Source organism: Pholis gunnellus, assembly GCF_910591455.1.
Source record: "Pholis gunnellus genome assembly, chromosome: 9".
Taxonomy (NCBI): Eukaryota; Metazoa; Chordata; class Actinopteri; order Perciformes; family Pholidae; genus Pholis; species Pholis gunnellus.
The window spans coordinates 18887807-18902134 of NC_136535.1; the positions used below are offsets into that span (position 1 = coordinate 18887807).

The 14328-nt window shown below is 45.6% G+C and overlaps 1 protein-coding gene across 1 annotated transcript in view; it reads left to right on the forward strand.

The window, feature by feature from the left end:
* sphkap (SPHK1 interactor, AKAP domain containing) overlaps positions 1–14328 on the forward strand; it is a gene marked incomplete at both ends in the record, with an annotated part of 42373 nt that overhangs the window by 26877 nt on the left and 1168 nt on the right. The window contains 7 exons of the mRNA XM_079166808.1: positions 5053–5112; positions 5435–5575; positions 6312–6594; positions 7095–10449; positions 11817–11978; positions 12959–13042; positions 13853–13902. Of these exons, the coding sequence (XP_079022934.1) occupies positions 5053–5112; positions 5435–5575; positions 6312–6594; positions 7095–10449; positions 11817–11978; positions 12959–13042; positions 13853–13902 (4135 nt within the window). The remainder of the gene's footprint in view (positions 1–5052; positions 5113–5434; positions 5576–6311; positions 6595–7094; positions 10450–11816; positions 11979–12958; positions 13043–13852; positions 13903–14328) is intronic.

The window sequence follows — 14328 nt, forward strand, 5'->3', positions numbered from 1 at the left end:
ATATATAACTAAAATGTGTAAATGGGGAGTCCATAGTCTACTTGAGGTCCTGGAATAAAAATCTCCCATGGGCCCCGGTTCCCTGGTTGGTAATCCATTTGCACAAAACAGGAGACACAGAAGCTACTCGGCATCGACTACTGCTTTTCTTTTTTTCCTTGTATGAACCTATTAACACGTTGCTGTCCTTATGAACTGATATATTTATGATCCTTTGGTGAATGTATACATTTGTTGACCCAAAGGGGGAATATATGCAGTTGTCGTGAGAAGAACCAGAACAGCATTGGCTTCTTGATGTTCTCTTTAGCTCGGAGCTCTCAGCTGAGCAACTCACAGCCAAACATTATTATGTATTGTGTGTGTGTGTGTGTGTGTGTATATATTCAACGTTTTTTACATTCAGTGGTAAAATAGATAGATTGGAAGCAGCTCAGTCAGAGGTAAATCATCAGATGGTAGTTCATGTTATGCTCCGTAAACGGCTGATGTTGTGCATTTTTTCAGCACACACCCACATTTATGAACACTAAATGAGGCTGTTTACAGTCACCAGTATGTGGGATTAGCGTGCTTGTCTGGTCTCTCCACCAGCTGTGTATAGCTTGTGGGTTGCATCGCGAAATGAATACGGCCGAGTCGCTGAGCCTTAATGTTGTCGTCCCCGCCTTGAACTTCATTTGAATTAAATTAAACTTCAAATGGATTATAATTATAGTTGCCAACCTCTGAGATATGTCAAAACACTTTACAATAGGGGGGAGCTATATTTAGTTTTGTGACCTCAGAGTGAGAATGAACAGCATCACGGGGGCTGTGGGGGGATGTTAGTTTACTTTTGTTTGATTCAGTCTTTAAAGTATTCCATTGCTTTGGGCAAGAAAGACCACACAAAACAAGCATAGCGTATATAAAGGACTAAATGTGCAGTGTACCAAAAGTACTGTATTTCAAGTCAATAAAAAGATCCACAGTTAAACATTTTTTAAAAAAGGAAGCCGGAAGGACCAAGTGTGTGTGGGAGGATCAGAGTAGTGAGCAAAGAGACCAAAGTGCTGCTGAGGAAGAATAAAGCTTTCATGGACAAAGGAGACTCAAATGTTTGTCATGGTTTGCCGTATTGACCAAGTCTGTGCACATAGTGTTGTATTGGAACTGTGGCTAAGTACCTGCAGAAGCTCCAGTTGTATGTGTGCTAGAAGAAAGAGAGCAATCTGCCTGCCTGACAGTTTTGTACATCCAAGGCCAAACGGGATTTATGCATAAATAAGTTGGGACAGTTGAATCCTTTTGTGTGTGTGTGTGTGTGTGTGTGTGTGCGTGTGTGTGTGTGTGTGTTTGCATTGTTGTGATCTGGAACACACACTAACACACACTGTGCCTCCAACGATACTCGAGCATTTGGCTGTTGGGTCTGTGAATCAACACCTCTGCAAACTGAACAGAAAACTGACATCATTTTTCCTGAAGAGAAATGGCTGAATACTGACATTCCTTTCAGGTTTTTGAGGTAATTCAACATCTACAGTGTCGGGACTCATCTGTAGTCCATTTCTGCATCAATACTGGATGAAACCCAGGACTGTCTGGCCTTTGGTCCATCAGCACAGGTGGTCAGAGTCACCCTGAGTCTGAAGCAAAAAAGGTGTAGAGACAGACACCCAGATCTCTGCTGCAGCCGGACTGTTGACGCCGGCTGGTTGTTTGAGCAGCTTAAAATTATATATACATATATATTATGTATGTATTCTGTAGCAAAGCACGGAGTATCATGAACTTGTACTGCTGCAAAGAGTGATAGTGAGGCTGTTTGGTTGGATGGAAGTCATCTAACAAACATTTTTTCAGCCTTGACCACAGTACCTAACCTTTTAAATGTGTATAATCAACACTTTTATGTTAATAGTGAATCACATGATTACTTTAATGTGAAAGGATAGCTTGTAATGATGTACCCAGGACTCTTTTAGTTAATTGTTTTGGGTTTCCTGCCCACAATGTCACCATATTGGTTCACTCTCACCAACTCCCATAGTAGTAACAAAGCGCTAAAGTGTACAACCATGCTCTACCTGCTCAACACCACACAGCAAAGAGACAACGTTAGCGACGAGCTAGTCAACATAGTGGAGCATTTAGCAGCTAAAATGCCAGATATGTTTCTCAGGAGTTGGTGGAGACAAAACACAGAGAGTGAATATTGATCTAAAATGTATCAGGTGGTCAGAGACGAGACTCCAAATCAATGATAATATGCTCTGTGTCCGTTTCTAGTGCCCCCAAGTGGCCAAACAATCTGTTACTGTTACTATGTAGTTGTAGTTAACTAGTAGTTAAAAGTCAGTGATGTATCAGTCAACACAACTTCTCCTTAACGTGTTATGACTGTCTCCCTCTTTTGGAACACTCCTCAAGCCCTTGAGTGTGTCACTAGACTTCCATGGTATTGGTTTATCCACACATAACATTATTACTTTTAGCTTCTCTGTCTCTTTATTTGTTTTCCTTTCACCCTCACTGTTGTTTACGTGGTCAGCCCTTCAGAGGCGGGCCGGCGCACAAGTGGACGTCGTCCAGTGTGTCTGTGAGAACCTGATAGAATGGGAGCGTGTCCCTGGGCTCGTCTCGCACATGGACTCAGAAATGACTACAAGGTTCTCTGCTTCCCAAATTTAGAACAACTACCTCTCAGCTCTGGCCGTCTGATGGGGTTAAATTGCCGCAACCTTTCTCAAGGACAAAATCGTGGATCACTCGCCTCGCTTCTCCTCAAACTGTGTGTTATGTGCAGGCGATGTGTTGGCAGGCGGGGGAAGGTGTCTTTGCTGCTTTTCCGGAATGACTTCCAATATTGGTACAAAGTGAATACTGCCGAGGTGCCAAACATCTTACTTAGATGTGGTGGTATGGATAGAAATTGAAAATGAACCACCAAAATACCAAATTATAGCCTTTGCTTTTTTTGTTGTGCATTCTAGTGTAGGGAAAAGCCATGAGGTGATTCTTTGTTCATAGCGCATCACCATTTAGATAAAGGGCATATACCTGCATCCAGATACAGAACAAAAATCTAATTAAAAAACATTATTCCATGCATGTTATCAGCAACGCAAACAACAGCGTGTAAGAACTCTGCAACATTACTAAAAGACGAATTCAATGGCCATATTTTCTATCAAACTAGGGTCAGCAAGTGGCACAATAAAGCTATTGTCCATCAGTAAATGGTGTAGATTAATCTCAGGTCCTATTGCGTATGCCATTGACATTTAACAGCTAATCTGATAAAACGGTCCTCATCACAGACAACAGACGAGCAAATAAACAAACTGCTCCACACTGAATAGACAAAGGAGCAAGCCCCTTGGTATTCAGATAAGTGCTGCAGGTGACGCATGTGATCCATGAAGGGCAGACGAGGTCTGATCAGGGTGAGGCCGGAAAACCTTTTCAAATATTCTCTTCATGTCATCTGTCATTGGCTTCCTATTTTTGACAAGTGGCAATTTTTCTCACATTAAACCTAATAGTTTGGAAATATTAAGTTTTTACTGGAGGACACCAGATCGGAGATGAGGGGGAAATTGACCTGCTCAGAATACAGCGCATTACCGTTTCAGCTGAAGGACACTCAAACTGACTTCAGACAGCTGTTGTTGTTGTTCCCTGGTATCGTTCCCTCTCTTGATAAAGCAAACCCAGACTGTTATTCGAAAGTACGGGAAATATGCAAAGTGTCGCAGAATTATAGCCTTATTTTGAAATATAAACTCATGCGTATACTGACCTATTTAATGCAGCAGTTCTTTTGCTTCACTTTCAGATCTGCAGCGAGAAAACAGACGACTTGACATGATTTTAAAAGAAGTAGTTCTGAATCTACAGCACATTGATAGACATTGATGCTGGATCTATTGTGGCTTCTAAACCTTGACATGACTTACATCGAATACATCGTGTTTAATGTAACACAGATAAGTGGGGAAAAAAAGATGAAAATCATAGAAAGTATACGCTATCTCACAAGCGCTGAGGCTCTTCAGAAGCCTCGCCCAATGAGTGGAAGCGCAGCTCAAGGGAACTTTTTTCAGACAGCAGTGTGTGTCAAGACTGGAAACTGATTTTGAAACTATATATATTTTTCGCAGGTCTATAGAGGAGAGAGGTGGGGTGGAGGGATAGCAGCAGGCAGAGCGGATATGGAGACGGCAGAGCTAAGAAAGAGACGGCAGCATCCCACCTGTGCATGTTTTGCAATGAAAAGACCGAGACTGCGTCAGTGACTCACATTTGGTTTGATTAGTAACGACAAGTATGGTAGCATTAAGTTAGACATACAGCATATAATATGTACGTGCTCAAGACTCAAATATGTCATGTTTACATACATACACATGCTGAGTATGTGCGAGTTAGTGGGAACTAACTCCCCCCCCCCCCCCGCCCCTCAAATGCTGTCGGTGACGCGCTTCATCCATTTAGCTACACGGGACTGACTCGGCTCTGCCAATTCAGATCAGAGGCTGTGCGCCGCACAATCAAACAGCAGCCGGCAGACAGTCCCAGACTCCCAGCACTTGACATGAGGACTCCATCACACACCATTAAAAGTGCAGCCAGAGGCGAGAGGATGGTGAGATGAAAAGAGAAGGAGGCAGAGGGTGTGACAGAGGCGCACAGTGAAGGAGTGGAGACGGAGGAATAGAAAAGCAGAAAAGGGGAGAGAGATGGAGACAGAAAGAAAAATCACTGCTGATGTACACCTGCTGCTAGAAGCCCCTGAGAGACAAGAAGGTCTCTTTAGAAAAGGGCTCTGCCAATGAGAGAAAGTGCCTGACAGTGGTTATTCAGATGCGACAGACAGCTGCTGTAGTTGAGTCACTTAGAGGAAAGCTATCATTCTGTCTGGTTTGTAGGATTTGTGCAGTGCAGTAACTTTCCATTTTATAGCACTCTCCCGTCTAACATCTGGGATATTATTTACCTCTGTCATAATTTCCCCACTCCCACTGTCACTCTAATGTGTTTTTCTTCTCTATTTGTCTCTCTCAGATCTGTTTTGTAAATCTGGACCCTCAAAAATCGGACTATCGTGACGACAAAAGCATCAAGGTGAGCAGAATCCTCGTCCCTTTTAGTTCCTGCCCGCTTTTCGTCTCCCAGGAACTCTGTTCTCTGTGTTTCGCATATAATCATTGGCTCAGTTGCCATGGATTCATAATCGTTACCCAGAATTAGGGGGTTGTTTTGTTTCGATAATATGCAGATTTGGCAGCCTTTTTGCAGCTGGTGGTGACAGAATTGCACATGGCTCGAGACTTCTCACAGGAAGAATTTTATAATTATGTTCGCATTATGTTCAGTTTTTGAAGTCGCTTGAAGAAAAGCTTTCCTTCTTGATCATCTCTGTCCCTGTGCTCGGTAACTCCTGCAGAAATTGGCCTCAGTGTCTCCAGACCTGCCAAAGCTTGTCGAATTGCTGACTGTCCACCAGCCGAAAGAAAACGAGATCCTACTGCTCGGTGGCCTAGAAGCCTCAGATACTTTCCAAACGCACCCACTCGCCCCCCCTCAGGTGAGTTTGCGGCGTTCACTATAAAGCCTTGCAAGTATTTTCATCCTTTGAATTAACTGACCGGGAGTGCGAGGCAGCGAGTGCAAGCTGTTCTTTTTTTTTTTTTAACTCAACTCTGTGTGATTAGATTTGAACCTTTTGTGCTCGGAAAAAATCCACTGGAGGAACCTCATTTAATCTAGTAACTCTCCTTCATTCACTCCAATGAACACATCTCGTCCTCTGTGGCCTAGAACTGCATATTAGACAGAAAAACATCCAGAATGGATGGCTTGTATGAAAACGATATTTTTTTATTGTTTTTATTTCAGAATCATTTTAAACTTGAAACAGACATAAAAAAAACTATAAAAAACTATAGCTGCTAAATAAAACGCTTTAGTGCTTTTATTGGTATTTAAATGCAGTGTTCCCTTACAGCCAGTGATCATCACATAGACTTTTTGAAGCTCACCAAATACATCATTGAATAAAGCCGTTGAAGAATCAATACACGGCCTGAGGAGCCTGCACAGCCTATTAAACTTGCATGAGGAGATCCAATGAGTTTACAGTTATAGTTAATAGTATACTGTATCGATTAACAGAAAGAAAAACAGGCATGAGAGCACCATGAACTCAATGAGTCAGAAGGTTTAAGATGTTTGATATTAAATATCTCATATTTTGTGACTATGTGTGTGTGTATTTATTTGTGTGCGCATGCATAACAGGTATCTGTACATGTTCCATTCAGGGTGGCCAGCAGCAGCAGCAGCAGCAGCAGAGAAATACAGGTGTGTGCCTGGTTCAGTGTTCAGGGCAGAGACGCTCCACCCAACCTGGCAACATCATCTTTGAGATCAACAAGTTCCTGATCGGTCTGCAGTGGGGGAAGGAGCGGCAGCTTCAGCAGGGCCGAGCAGCCAGGCAGCGGGTCGACGACGACACTAATCGCTCCATCTCGTCCATAGAAGAAGACTTCCTGACTGCCTCAGAACACCTCGGCGATGACAGCGAGGACGACGGCTTCAGAAATGGTGAGCCTCATTACCTCGTTTGTTTGCAGCCATGGTTGTTGGTCGGTATCTCGACTGCACAGCTTTGACCACATACTGTTCAGCATGAAGTGGATGTTCCAAAACTTGATGTGGTTAAGTAATTTAAACTTGAAAACTATCCATATCCAAGTGGATACTAGTGCTTTAAGGTTCTTATAACTGTAGTGTTTACAATGGTAGTGTTGAAACATGACTCATTGTTAGTTAGGCCTTAGCCCATTGGTTGATGATAACAGTGGGAGTCCTGTTGTCCTGCTACTGCATTGATTAGAGATACTGTGGAATTTTAAGGGCAACAAAATACTTTCATGTCAAAGTAAGATACGTTTAAAGGCTACGCCTACAGAAATATGTCTGGAGTGACTGAGAATGTATAAACAAGAAAGCAGTTTGTATTTGGAACTGATAGAGCTGCTTTCTAATCAGTGTGGACGTCTTTCATTCTCTGCCGTTCTCTGTTTCTCTCTGTCTCCTCACAGAACCAGAGAGTGGTGACCTGGCAGAAAGCTTGGTAGAGGTTGCGCAGAAACATGGTGTCAGACTTGCATGTCAGAGGGGAAAGCTGGCCCATTATCAGAACAGGGAGGATGCAGAGGTGAAAAAAGAAGGGCATCAGCGAGCAAGCCTCCATACTAAGGAATCCGCTGGTCACTACGCCACCAATCTGGCCGAATCGGTACTGCAAGACGCCTTCATACGCCTCTCTCAAGACGAAACCTCCTTTGTCTCCGAGGCTGCTGTAAGCTTGTCCCTCTCTCGTCGTACCTCCAACGCTACTCTTCTTTCAAAGACCAAAGAACCTTCCCAGCAGCGCACTTGCTCTTTTGAACTCCCCAAGATTGTGATAGTTCAAAGCCCAGACAGTTCTGACGGAGCGGCAGAATGGCCAGAGACCCAGGTGCCTCATGTGCCTGACCAGGATATCACTGCCAAAGCCCAAGAGCTGCCAGGGAATCGAACACAGGCTCAAATCCCCCACCACGGTGGAGGACACCCATCCAAACACATAGAGGTGGCTTTGGCCTGTGCTGCCAGTGTCATTGGCACCATTACCAACCCGCTGCTGACGGAACAGCTTGCCTTGGAATCGGCCTCGGAGGAAGACGCGGAGGAGGAGCTGCCGGAACGAGAGGAGCGAGGTGACTACTCCTTCTCCTCAGCCATGTGTGGCATGGCTCAGGTAGCCGGTGCTGTAGCGGCTGTGGAGCTAACAGAGGAGTCGGGGGAGTGCGGTGATGCTGACGCAGGTTCCGCTGAAGTCCACACGGCATCCTGTGGTCTGATGTCTGCTGCCAAAGCCTCTGCAGCCATCACACTGCACTGCAGTGTAGCAGAAGGTACCAGCGTCGAAGCGTTTCGGGCCAACATTGCCGAGGTCCTACACAGGGAAGCAGCTGAGGTTCTGACTCAGCCGCAAGGCTACCGGAGTATAGCCCACCTGCTGGAGGCCACGCATAACAAGATAGTGGATGGCATTACTTGTCCAAAACAATCCTACATGGATGAAAGAGAAGTGGATGACTTAATAAATGAGGTGGCAGACAGCCTATTCACACACGCTCTGGAGAAAGCAAAAAAGAAAAAGGAGCTGGAGGGTAATGGAAAAGATGCACCGGGCCTTCAGGTGTTTCTGCAGGACAGTGTTAACAATTTGCTGTTTGATATCCTTTGTCTGACACAGAAGAAAATCTGTCATATCTCTAGAGGTGACCAAGGGTCCTACGAGACACACGAGGGCAATACTTGTGCCAGGGAGCCTTCTACCACCAAGGAGAGCAAGGATCCCTTCAGTGACTTACAGTGCTTAGTTGGCCATGGCCAGTCCACGAATAGTTGGAACCAGTGCAGCATCCTACACGGCACAGATAAAGAGAAACAGCAGCAGTCGTCATGCAGACAAAGTCAGTCTAAATCCACCTATTTGCCTGCCAAGGACTTCTCTGAACACCAGCAGTTCCAGCAGGGCGGTGGTGCCATCAGAGAACCTTTGAGTGAAATCCAAGTTCATAGCACAGACAGGAGGGGACGTGTAGTGACGGGCAGTGACAGCAGACAGGCATCCCTCACACCCCAGTCCTCCCTCACACCCCAGTCCTCCCTCACACCCCAGTCCTCCCTCACACCCCAGTCCTCCCTCAACTCTTGCAGTTCTCTGCTTTCTTGGAGAATGGATTCAGAGTCCAGGACACCTATTACTTGCTATGCCGATGATTTGGCTGCTACAGTCGTGTCTATGGCCACGGAGCTGGCCGCCATCTGCCTCGAAAACAACACTGGGAAGCAACCTTGGTTCTGTGCCCTGAAAGGGACGTCTACCGAAGGGCCAGAAGCCTACTTGATCCCTGCTTGCCGCACAGTGCTCAGGAGGAAAGAAGCTCAGAGCAGCAATGCCGCCTCCAAGAAACACCGGGCGCCGCGCCTCAGTGAGATCAAGAGGAAAACGGAGGAGCAACCAGAGCTGATGGAGCGGCTGGTGAACCGGGTGGTGGACGAATCGGTCAACCTGGATGAACCACAGGACCCATTTGCCCTCTTTGCCTCTGAAGTCACGGCCAGGATCATGAACTGCCCTGAGCTTAACGTGGTGGACACCTCCAAAACAGGCCAGCCACGCAGCAGGCTGCAGTGCGAGAGGTGGAGCCGCGGGAAGGCCTCTAGTTATGAGAGCATTCCAGAAGAAGACGCAGACCCCACAGGCACACCCAACACACTGGGCCCTGGCAGTCGGTTAGGTCAGAACTTGAGCCGTGGCAGCTCAATCTCTAAGCAGTCCAGCTGTGAGAGCATCACAGATGAGTTTTCACGGTTCATGGTAAACCAGATGGAGACCGAGGGCAGGGGCTTTGACCTTCTGCTGGACTACTATGCGGGGAAAAATGCCAGCAGCATTTTGACTGCAGCTGTACAACAGGCCGCATCAAAGAAAAACGGTCACCTTAATGTCAGGGCGTCATCCTGCCTGTCCAAACAGTCGAGCACGGAGAGTATCACAGAGGAGTTCTACAGGTTCATGCTTCGGGACATGGACAAGGAAAACAGAGAGTATGGCATCGCCAAGACTAAGGAGTGGAGCAACAGCCTGTTCCCACCTTCTCCTAGAACACCCTTCTGTATACGACAGTCCTCTGTCCCAGACCGGCGCTCCTCCGACTCGAGACTGACCGTCAACTCGCCAATAAAAGCCAACTCTTTTGACGGATTTGCCCGCAACGTGCACGGAGAAACCCTGAACATCTTCCACACCAACTCAGTGTCAGCCACAGGACTGTGTAAGTCGGACTCCTGCCTCTATCAAAGGGGTAGGACTGACCAGATTACAGACATGCTGATTAATGAGACCTGGTCGAGCTCCATCGAGTCCTTGATGAGAAAGAACAAGATCATCGCCGATCCGGAGGACAGTATTGAGCTGGAGGCTGCGGGAGACTCCCAGCCCCACGTGCAGCAGTTTGCCAATCGCCTGGCGGCTGACATTGTGGATATTGGCAAGTCTGCCTTGGGGGGCCAGCAAGATGGAGCTGGGGGCACACCTGGGTCACTCTCACAGCCGTATATGCCTGTTGGTGAAAGAAGGAGGGGCTTCAAACAGTCTCACCTAACTTGTGGTCGAAGTAGGTCCAGTCAGGAGCAAACTGGTATTGGAGTAGGGTCCGGGACTAGTGACGGCAGCGTACCCCGCATGAGGGGCCCCAGAGATGTGCCGCTGATCCACATCGAGGGAGATCAGAGGGATGAAGAGACTCTTTTAAACCCTGAAAGGACAGTAGGAGGACCTCAGGAAACGCCCCCAGAAGTGTCGGCCACCAAGCGAACAGAGAGAGCTACGGGCAACAGGTAGTGCACTGCTCACAGTCCCTCTGGGTGAGAGTCAGACCCTTTATGATCATCACACTGTAGATGTGAAAACTAGAGATCAATATGTCTGACAAGAGTAGCAGTGAGAAATGAAGAACCGCACGTTATTTTTAACGAGTGGCAGGTACACAGATGGTCCATTCACTGTGAAAAGTGATCTATTTTTAGCAGTGTGTGTGTGAGGTTTGACGAACCTTTGGATCGGCTGTAAATCACGCCGTCTGGGCCGTGAACTGTGTGTGTGCAGAAAGCTTTTAGTAGCGTCATCTTTTATCCACTGTGGGGCTGTTCGACTCACCTTGATCGGTACAAGCTGCACTCACACTTGGCTCGCCCACTACAACCACAAAACTCTCAATAGCTATTTAGATTACATTGACACAACTAAAATAGCAACGACTTTTGGTGTCACTTTAGATTAAAGGTTGCTCGATAGACGTTGTTTGGCAGCAGGTTAGCTGAAAAATGGTGTTTATATGAAGTCGTACTAAGGGTATGTAGCCCTAATGATTCATATATGTTAGACATGGTCCGTCTTGCATTCTGAATTCAAACAAGTAAAATTCACTCTAACTCTAGAAACTCAAATGTCTGAGTGGCCTTTCAGAGAAGGCAGGAGAGCGTAGACACCGGAAGACATTTTAGTGGATATTCTGAAGGTAATGAACCTGTAGAGGAAAGTAGAAATGTAATATTCATATGTGGGGAATCATTTGCGATCTGTTGGTCTTTTACTGAGTGTTTTAACGTCATTCAGATCCTCAAAATAAGACTTTTTTTCGATAGTGAATCAGAGGGAAACAGCTGAAAGGCTCCGGGGCCTCAGGAGAGTCACAAAGACATGCTCCTATTCACTTTACAATACATGTAATCCAGGAACGAGTGGAGTGAATCTGCTTGTCCCTTGTGTGAGAGAGGAACTCATTTACTCGCCGAGTCAATCCCACCGGATTTCCCTCTGGAATTGACAAGGATGGCATCCCCCGATCATCTGATTATGACTTAATTGAATCAGTTGCCTGAGAAACATAAAAACCTCGGGGAGTGCAGCTGGCTGCTGCATTGAAAATATTCAAATTAATTAGCTTCATTTTTATGTGGTGCGTAGTTTATTTTTAAGTTCCAAAAGGCTTGTCATTTGTATGAAGTTCCTGCACTGTATCTATGATTTCTAGAGCCGAAACTGTCCCGATACTGCTTTCACTCCTCAGAATGCATTCTCTTAGTATGAAGAGTGAACATTGGGGCGAAAAAAAAGCCAAAGTAACAAAAACATTGCAGCAAGACATTGTGCAAAAACTATTCGATGGTCATTCCCCAACCGTCTTGCGGTTTGCTCTCCCCAGCAGTGAGAGGGACAGGCCAACTGTGGCGGTGGCTGCAGTAGTGAAGAGCGACAAGCGTTCAATGAGCGCTAGCAGTGAAGAGAGCATGGGGAGCTGGTCCCATATAACCCCCGAGGATGACCCCCACGAGGAGACCAGTAGTTTTATCCAGCTGAGCGAGGGGTCAGTAACCGTTGCTCCTTGATACTGCTCCGAACGCTGCTGCTCCCACCCTCACCCCACTCTCATTGGCCCATTGCTACCGACACCTGTGCTCTCCTGTGCCAATGCCAATTTACTCCCCGCTGCTGCTGCAATACCCACACCTGCTGAGGCAGTATATGGCAGAGAGCTGACTCCACGAAGCCCTCTCCATAGCTCGCATACAGGACTAGGCGTCGCCTGCACCCCCCAATGCACGACTACATGCAGTAGTAGGCGGCAGTGGTACGGGGCGGTTACCTCTGGCGTCGAAACCCTGTAGTTTTAGCCAACTGCACTGACTTTTTCAACTTTGAGTCACAGCTCTGTGATGCTGGTGAATAAGCCAACAGTCTAAATTGCCCTGTCATCACTTTACGTTAAAAACAATACATATGTTGTGATTATGGACCAAATTACATGACAAACACCTATTGTAAATTGCATATTATTATATTATATGCATTTTTTTTCTAAAGACACTGAGGTGTGGATTAAGATGAGGAAAGGGGGAAACTGCTCAGTGTGGCAATTACATTAGTTCCGTGTTTTATGCTTAATTAGCCGCAGTAGTCGCCTGCACCACCATAACACTCGCCGCTTCTTGCAACCTTTCCATCTACCTGCTTATTTGAACTTCACCTCATTTCCCCCGATCTATGTTGTGAAACAAGGGCTCGGCTGCCAGCCCCGCCTGTCCACCCTATCCGCCCTAAACTACCTCCCAAGTCTGCTCATCCTCATTATCAGACAGGCTTGCTGCTGGACGAAAAAATCACCAGCTCCCCCCCCACCCTAAAGGTCCGATTCCGCTGCAGCTGCAATTTATATGTTAATCACCAGCTAATTAACAACATGTCCCGCATCGCTGCGCCTGGTTATTGTCCTCTTCACGCGTCAGTGGTTGGACGTCTTGAGATAACGTGCGAATGACGCCGTCTGTTGTTTTTATTGGTTAACAGGAACGGGACCAGCAGCGCGTCAAGCCTAGGCCAGGCGGACCTGGATGCCTTTTCTGACGTGCCCACTCAGATCACAGTAATCGGGTAACTGTCGCTGTCACAGGCCGCTGCTGGCGTCTTTCTCATTAATGTGTCTCTCTGATGCCCTTAATGACATTTTTTTTCTAATACGACAGAAAGTCTGTAGATATTATGTTGCATTTTCTAATGTTCTCACCTAGAGCACAGCAATCAGGTGTCACGTGACTGTGACAGGCTCTGCACATGACAGATTATAGCCAATTATATATTCTGTCATTTAGTGCAGATCATAATGTTCTGTTTAATAGACATCAAAGCCTCTCCAGTCTGCTGCATTTCTTCTATTTTACTGTATCTATATCTATCTCTCAACTCTTTAAAAACACAATCAGACTAACAATTTATGATACATACTTGCATTAAAGGAATATTAAATAGCATTAGACATTTTGTGAAACATATGGCTTTTTTACTGCAAGTTAGGTGCAATAGTCCGACACATAACTCCCTGTAAACCCATAGTGTGTTGTTTTTACATTTTGTTTTTTGTACGAATTAAACAAACACAATGTAACGTGTTAATTTGTGAGCTTTATTTATATGCTTGAGTTTTGTTAACCTTTGGACAGAGACAGATTGCCACTGTTTCCAGTCTTTATGCTAAGCTAAGCTAACCCAGCTGTTGGCCGTCGTTTCACATTTACAGTACTGACATAACTTTGTCTTAGCAAGAAAGTGAATAGGTTCACAAAATGTTGAACTATTCGTTTCGTGATACTGTATGTTGTCATTTCTGTGTAAGTGTGTGTGCGTGTGTGCGTGCACTGTCTAGGAAGTAGTTGTTGCAATTTCAATTGTTTTTTTCCCTCACAGTGAGCAGACAGAGAAAGGACATCTAGCAGGAACAAAGGAAAATGTCTTCGGTAAGTGTAGTGATGGATTCTCATGTCATCGCAATGTTATCAACTTCTTAATTATTCACTTCCTTTTAGCTGTAACATCGCTCTGCTAACCAAGAGCGGTTGAGTGACTCCATGTACAGCATGATTGTGATTAATCCCTCAAATGAATGTGCTTGAATAGAAGCAATTCTTCTCTCTGAATTAAGGATGGACATCAAAAATCAAGAAGGGCCCAACGTTTCAGAAGTGTCTGAACACAAAGAACTTTGTTGAATGACTTATTATTTCAAATCAAAACTGAGCCCTTTTCTGTTCCGTAAAAAGCATATTTCATGCAAAGGTTTTGCACGTTGGCTTTTGATGGCGTAGACAACATATTTAACATTGAAGGTGTTATTGAAGTTAATTCATTAGGATGAACCCTCTTGTTTTCGAAGGGTCCTAACA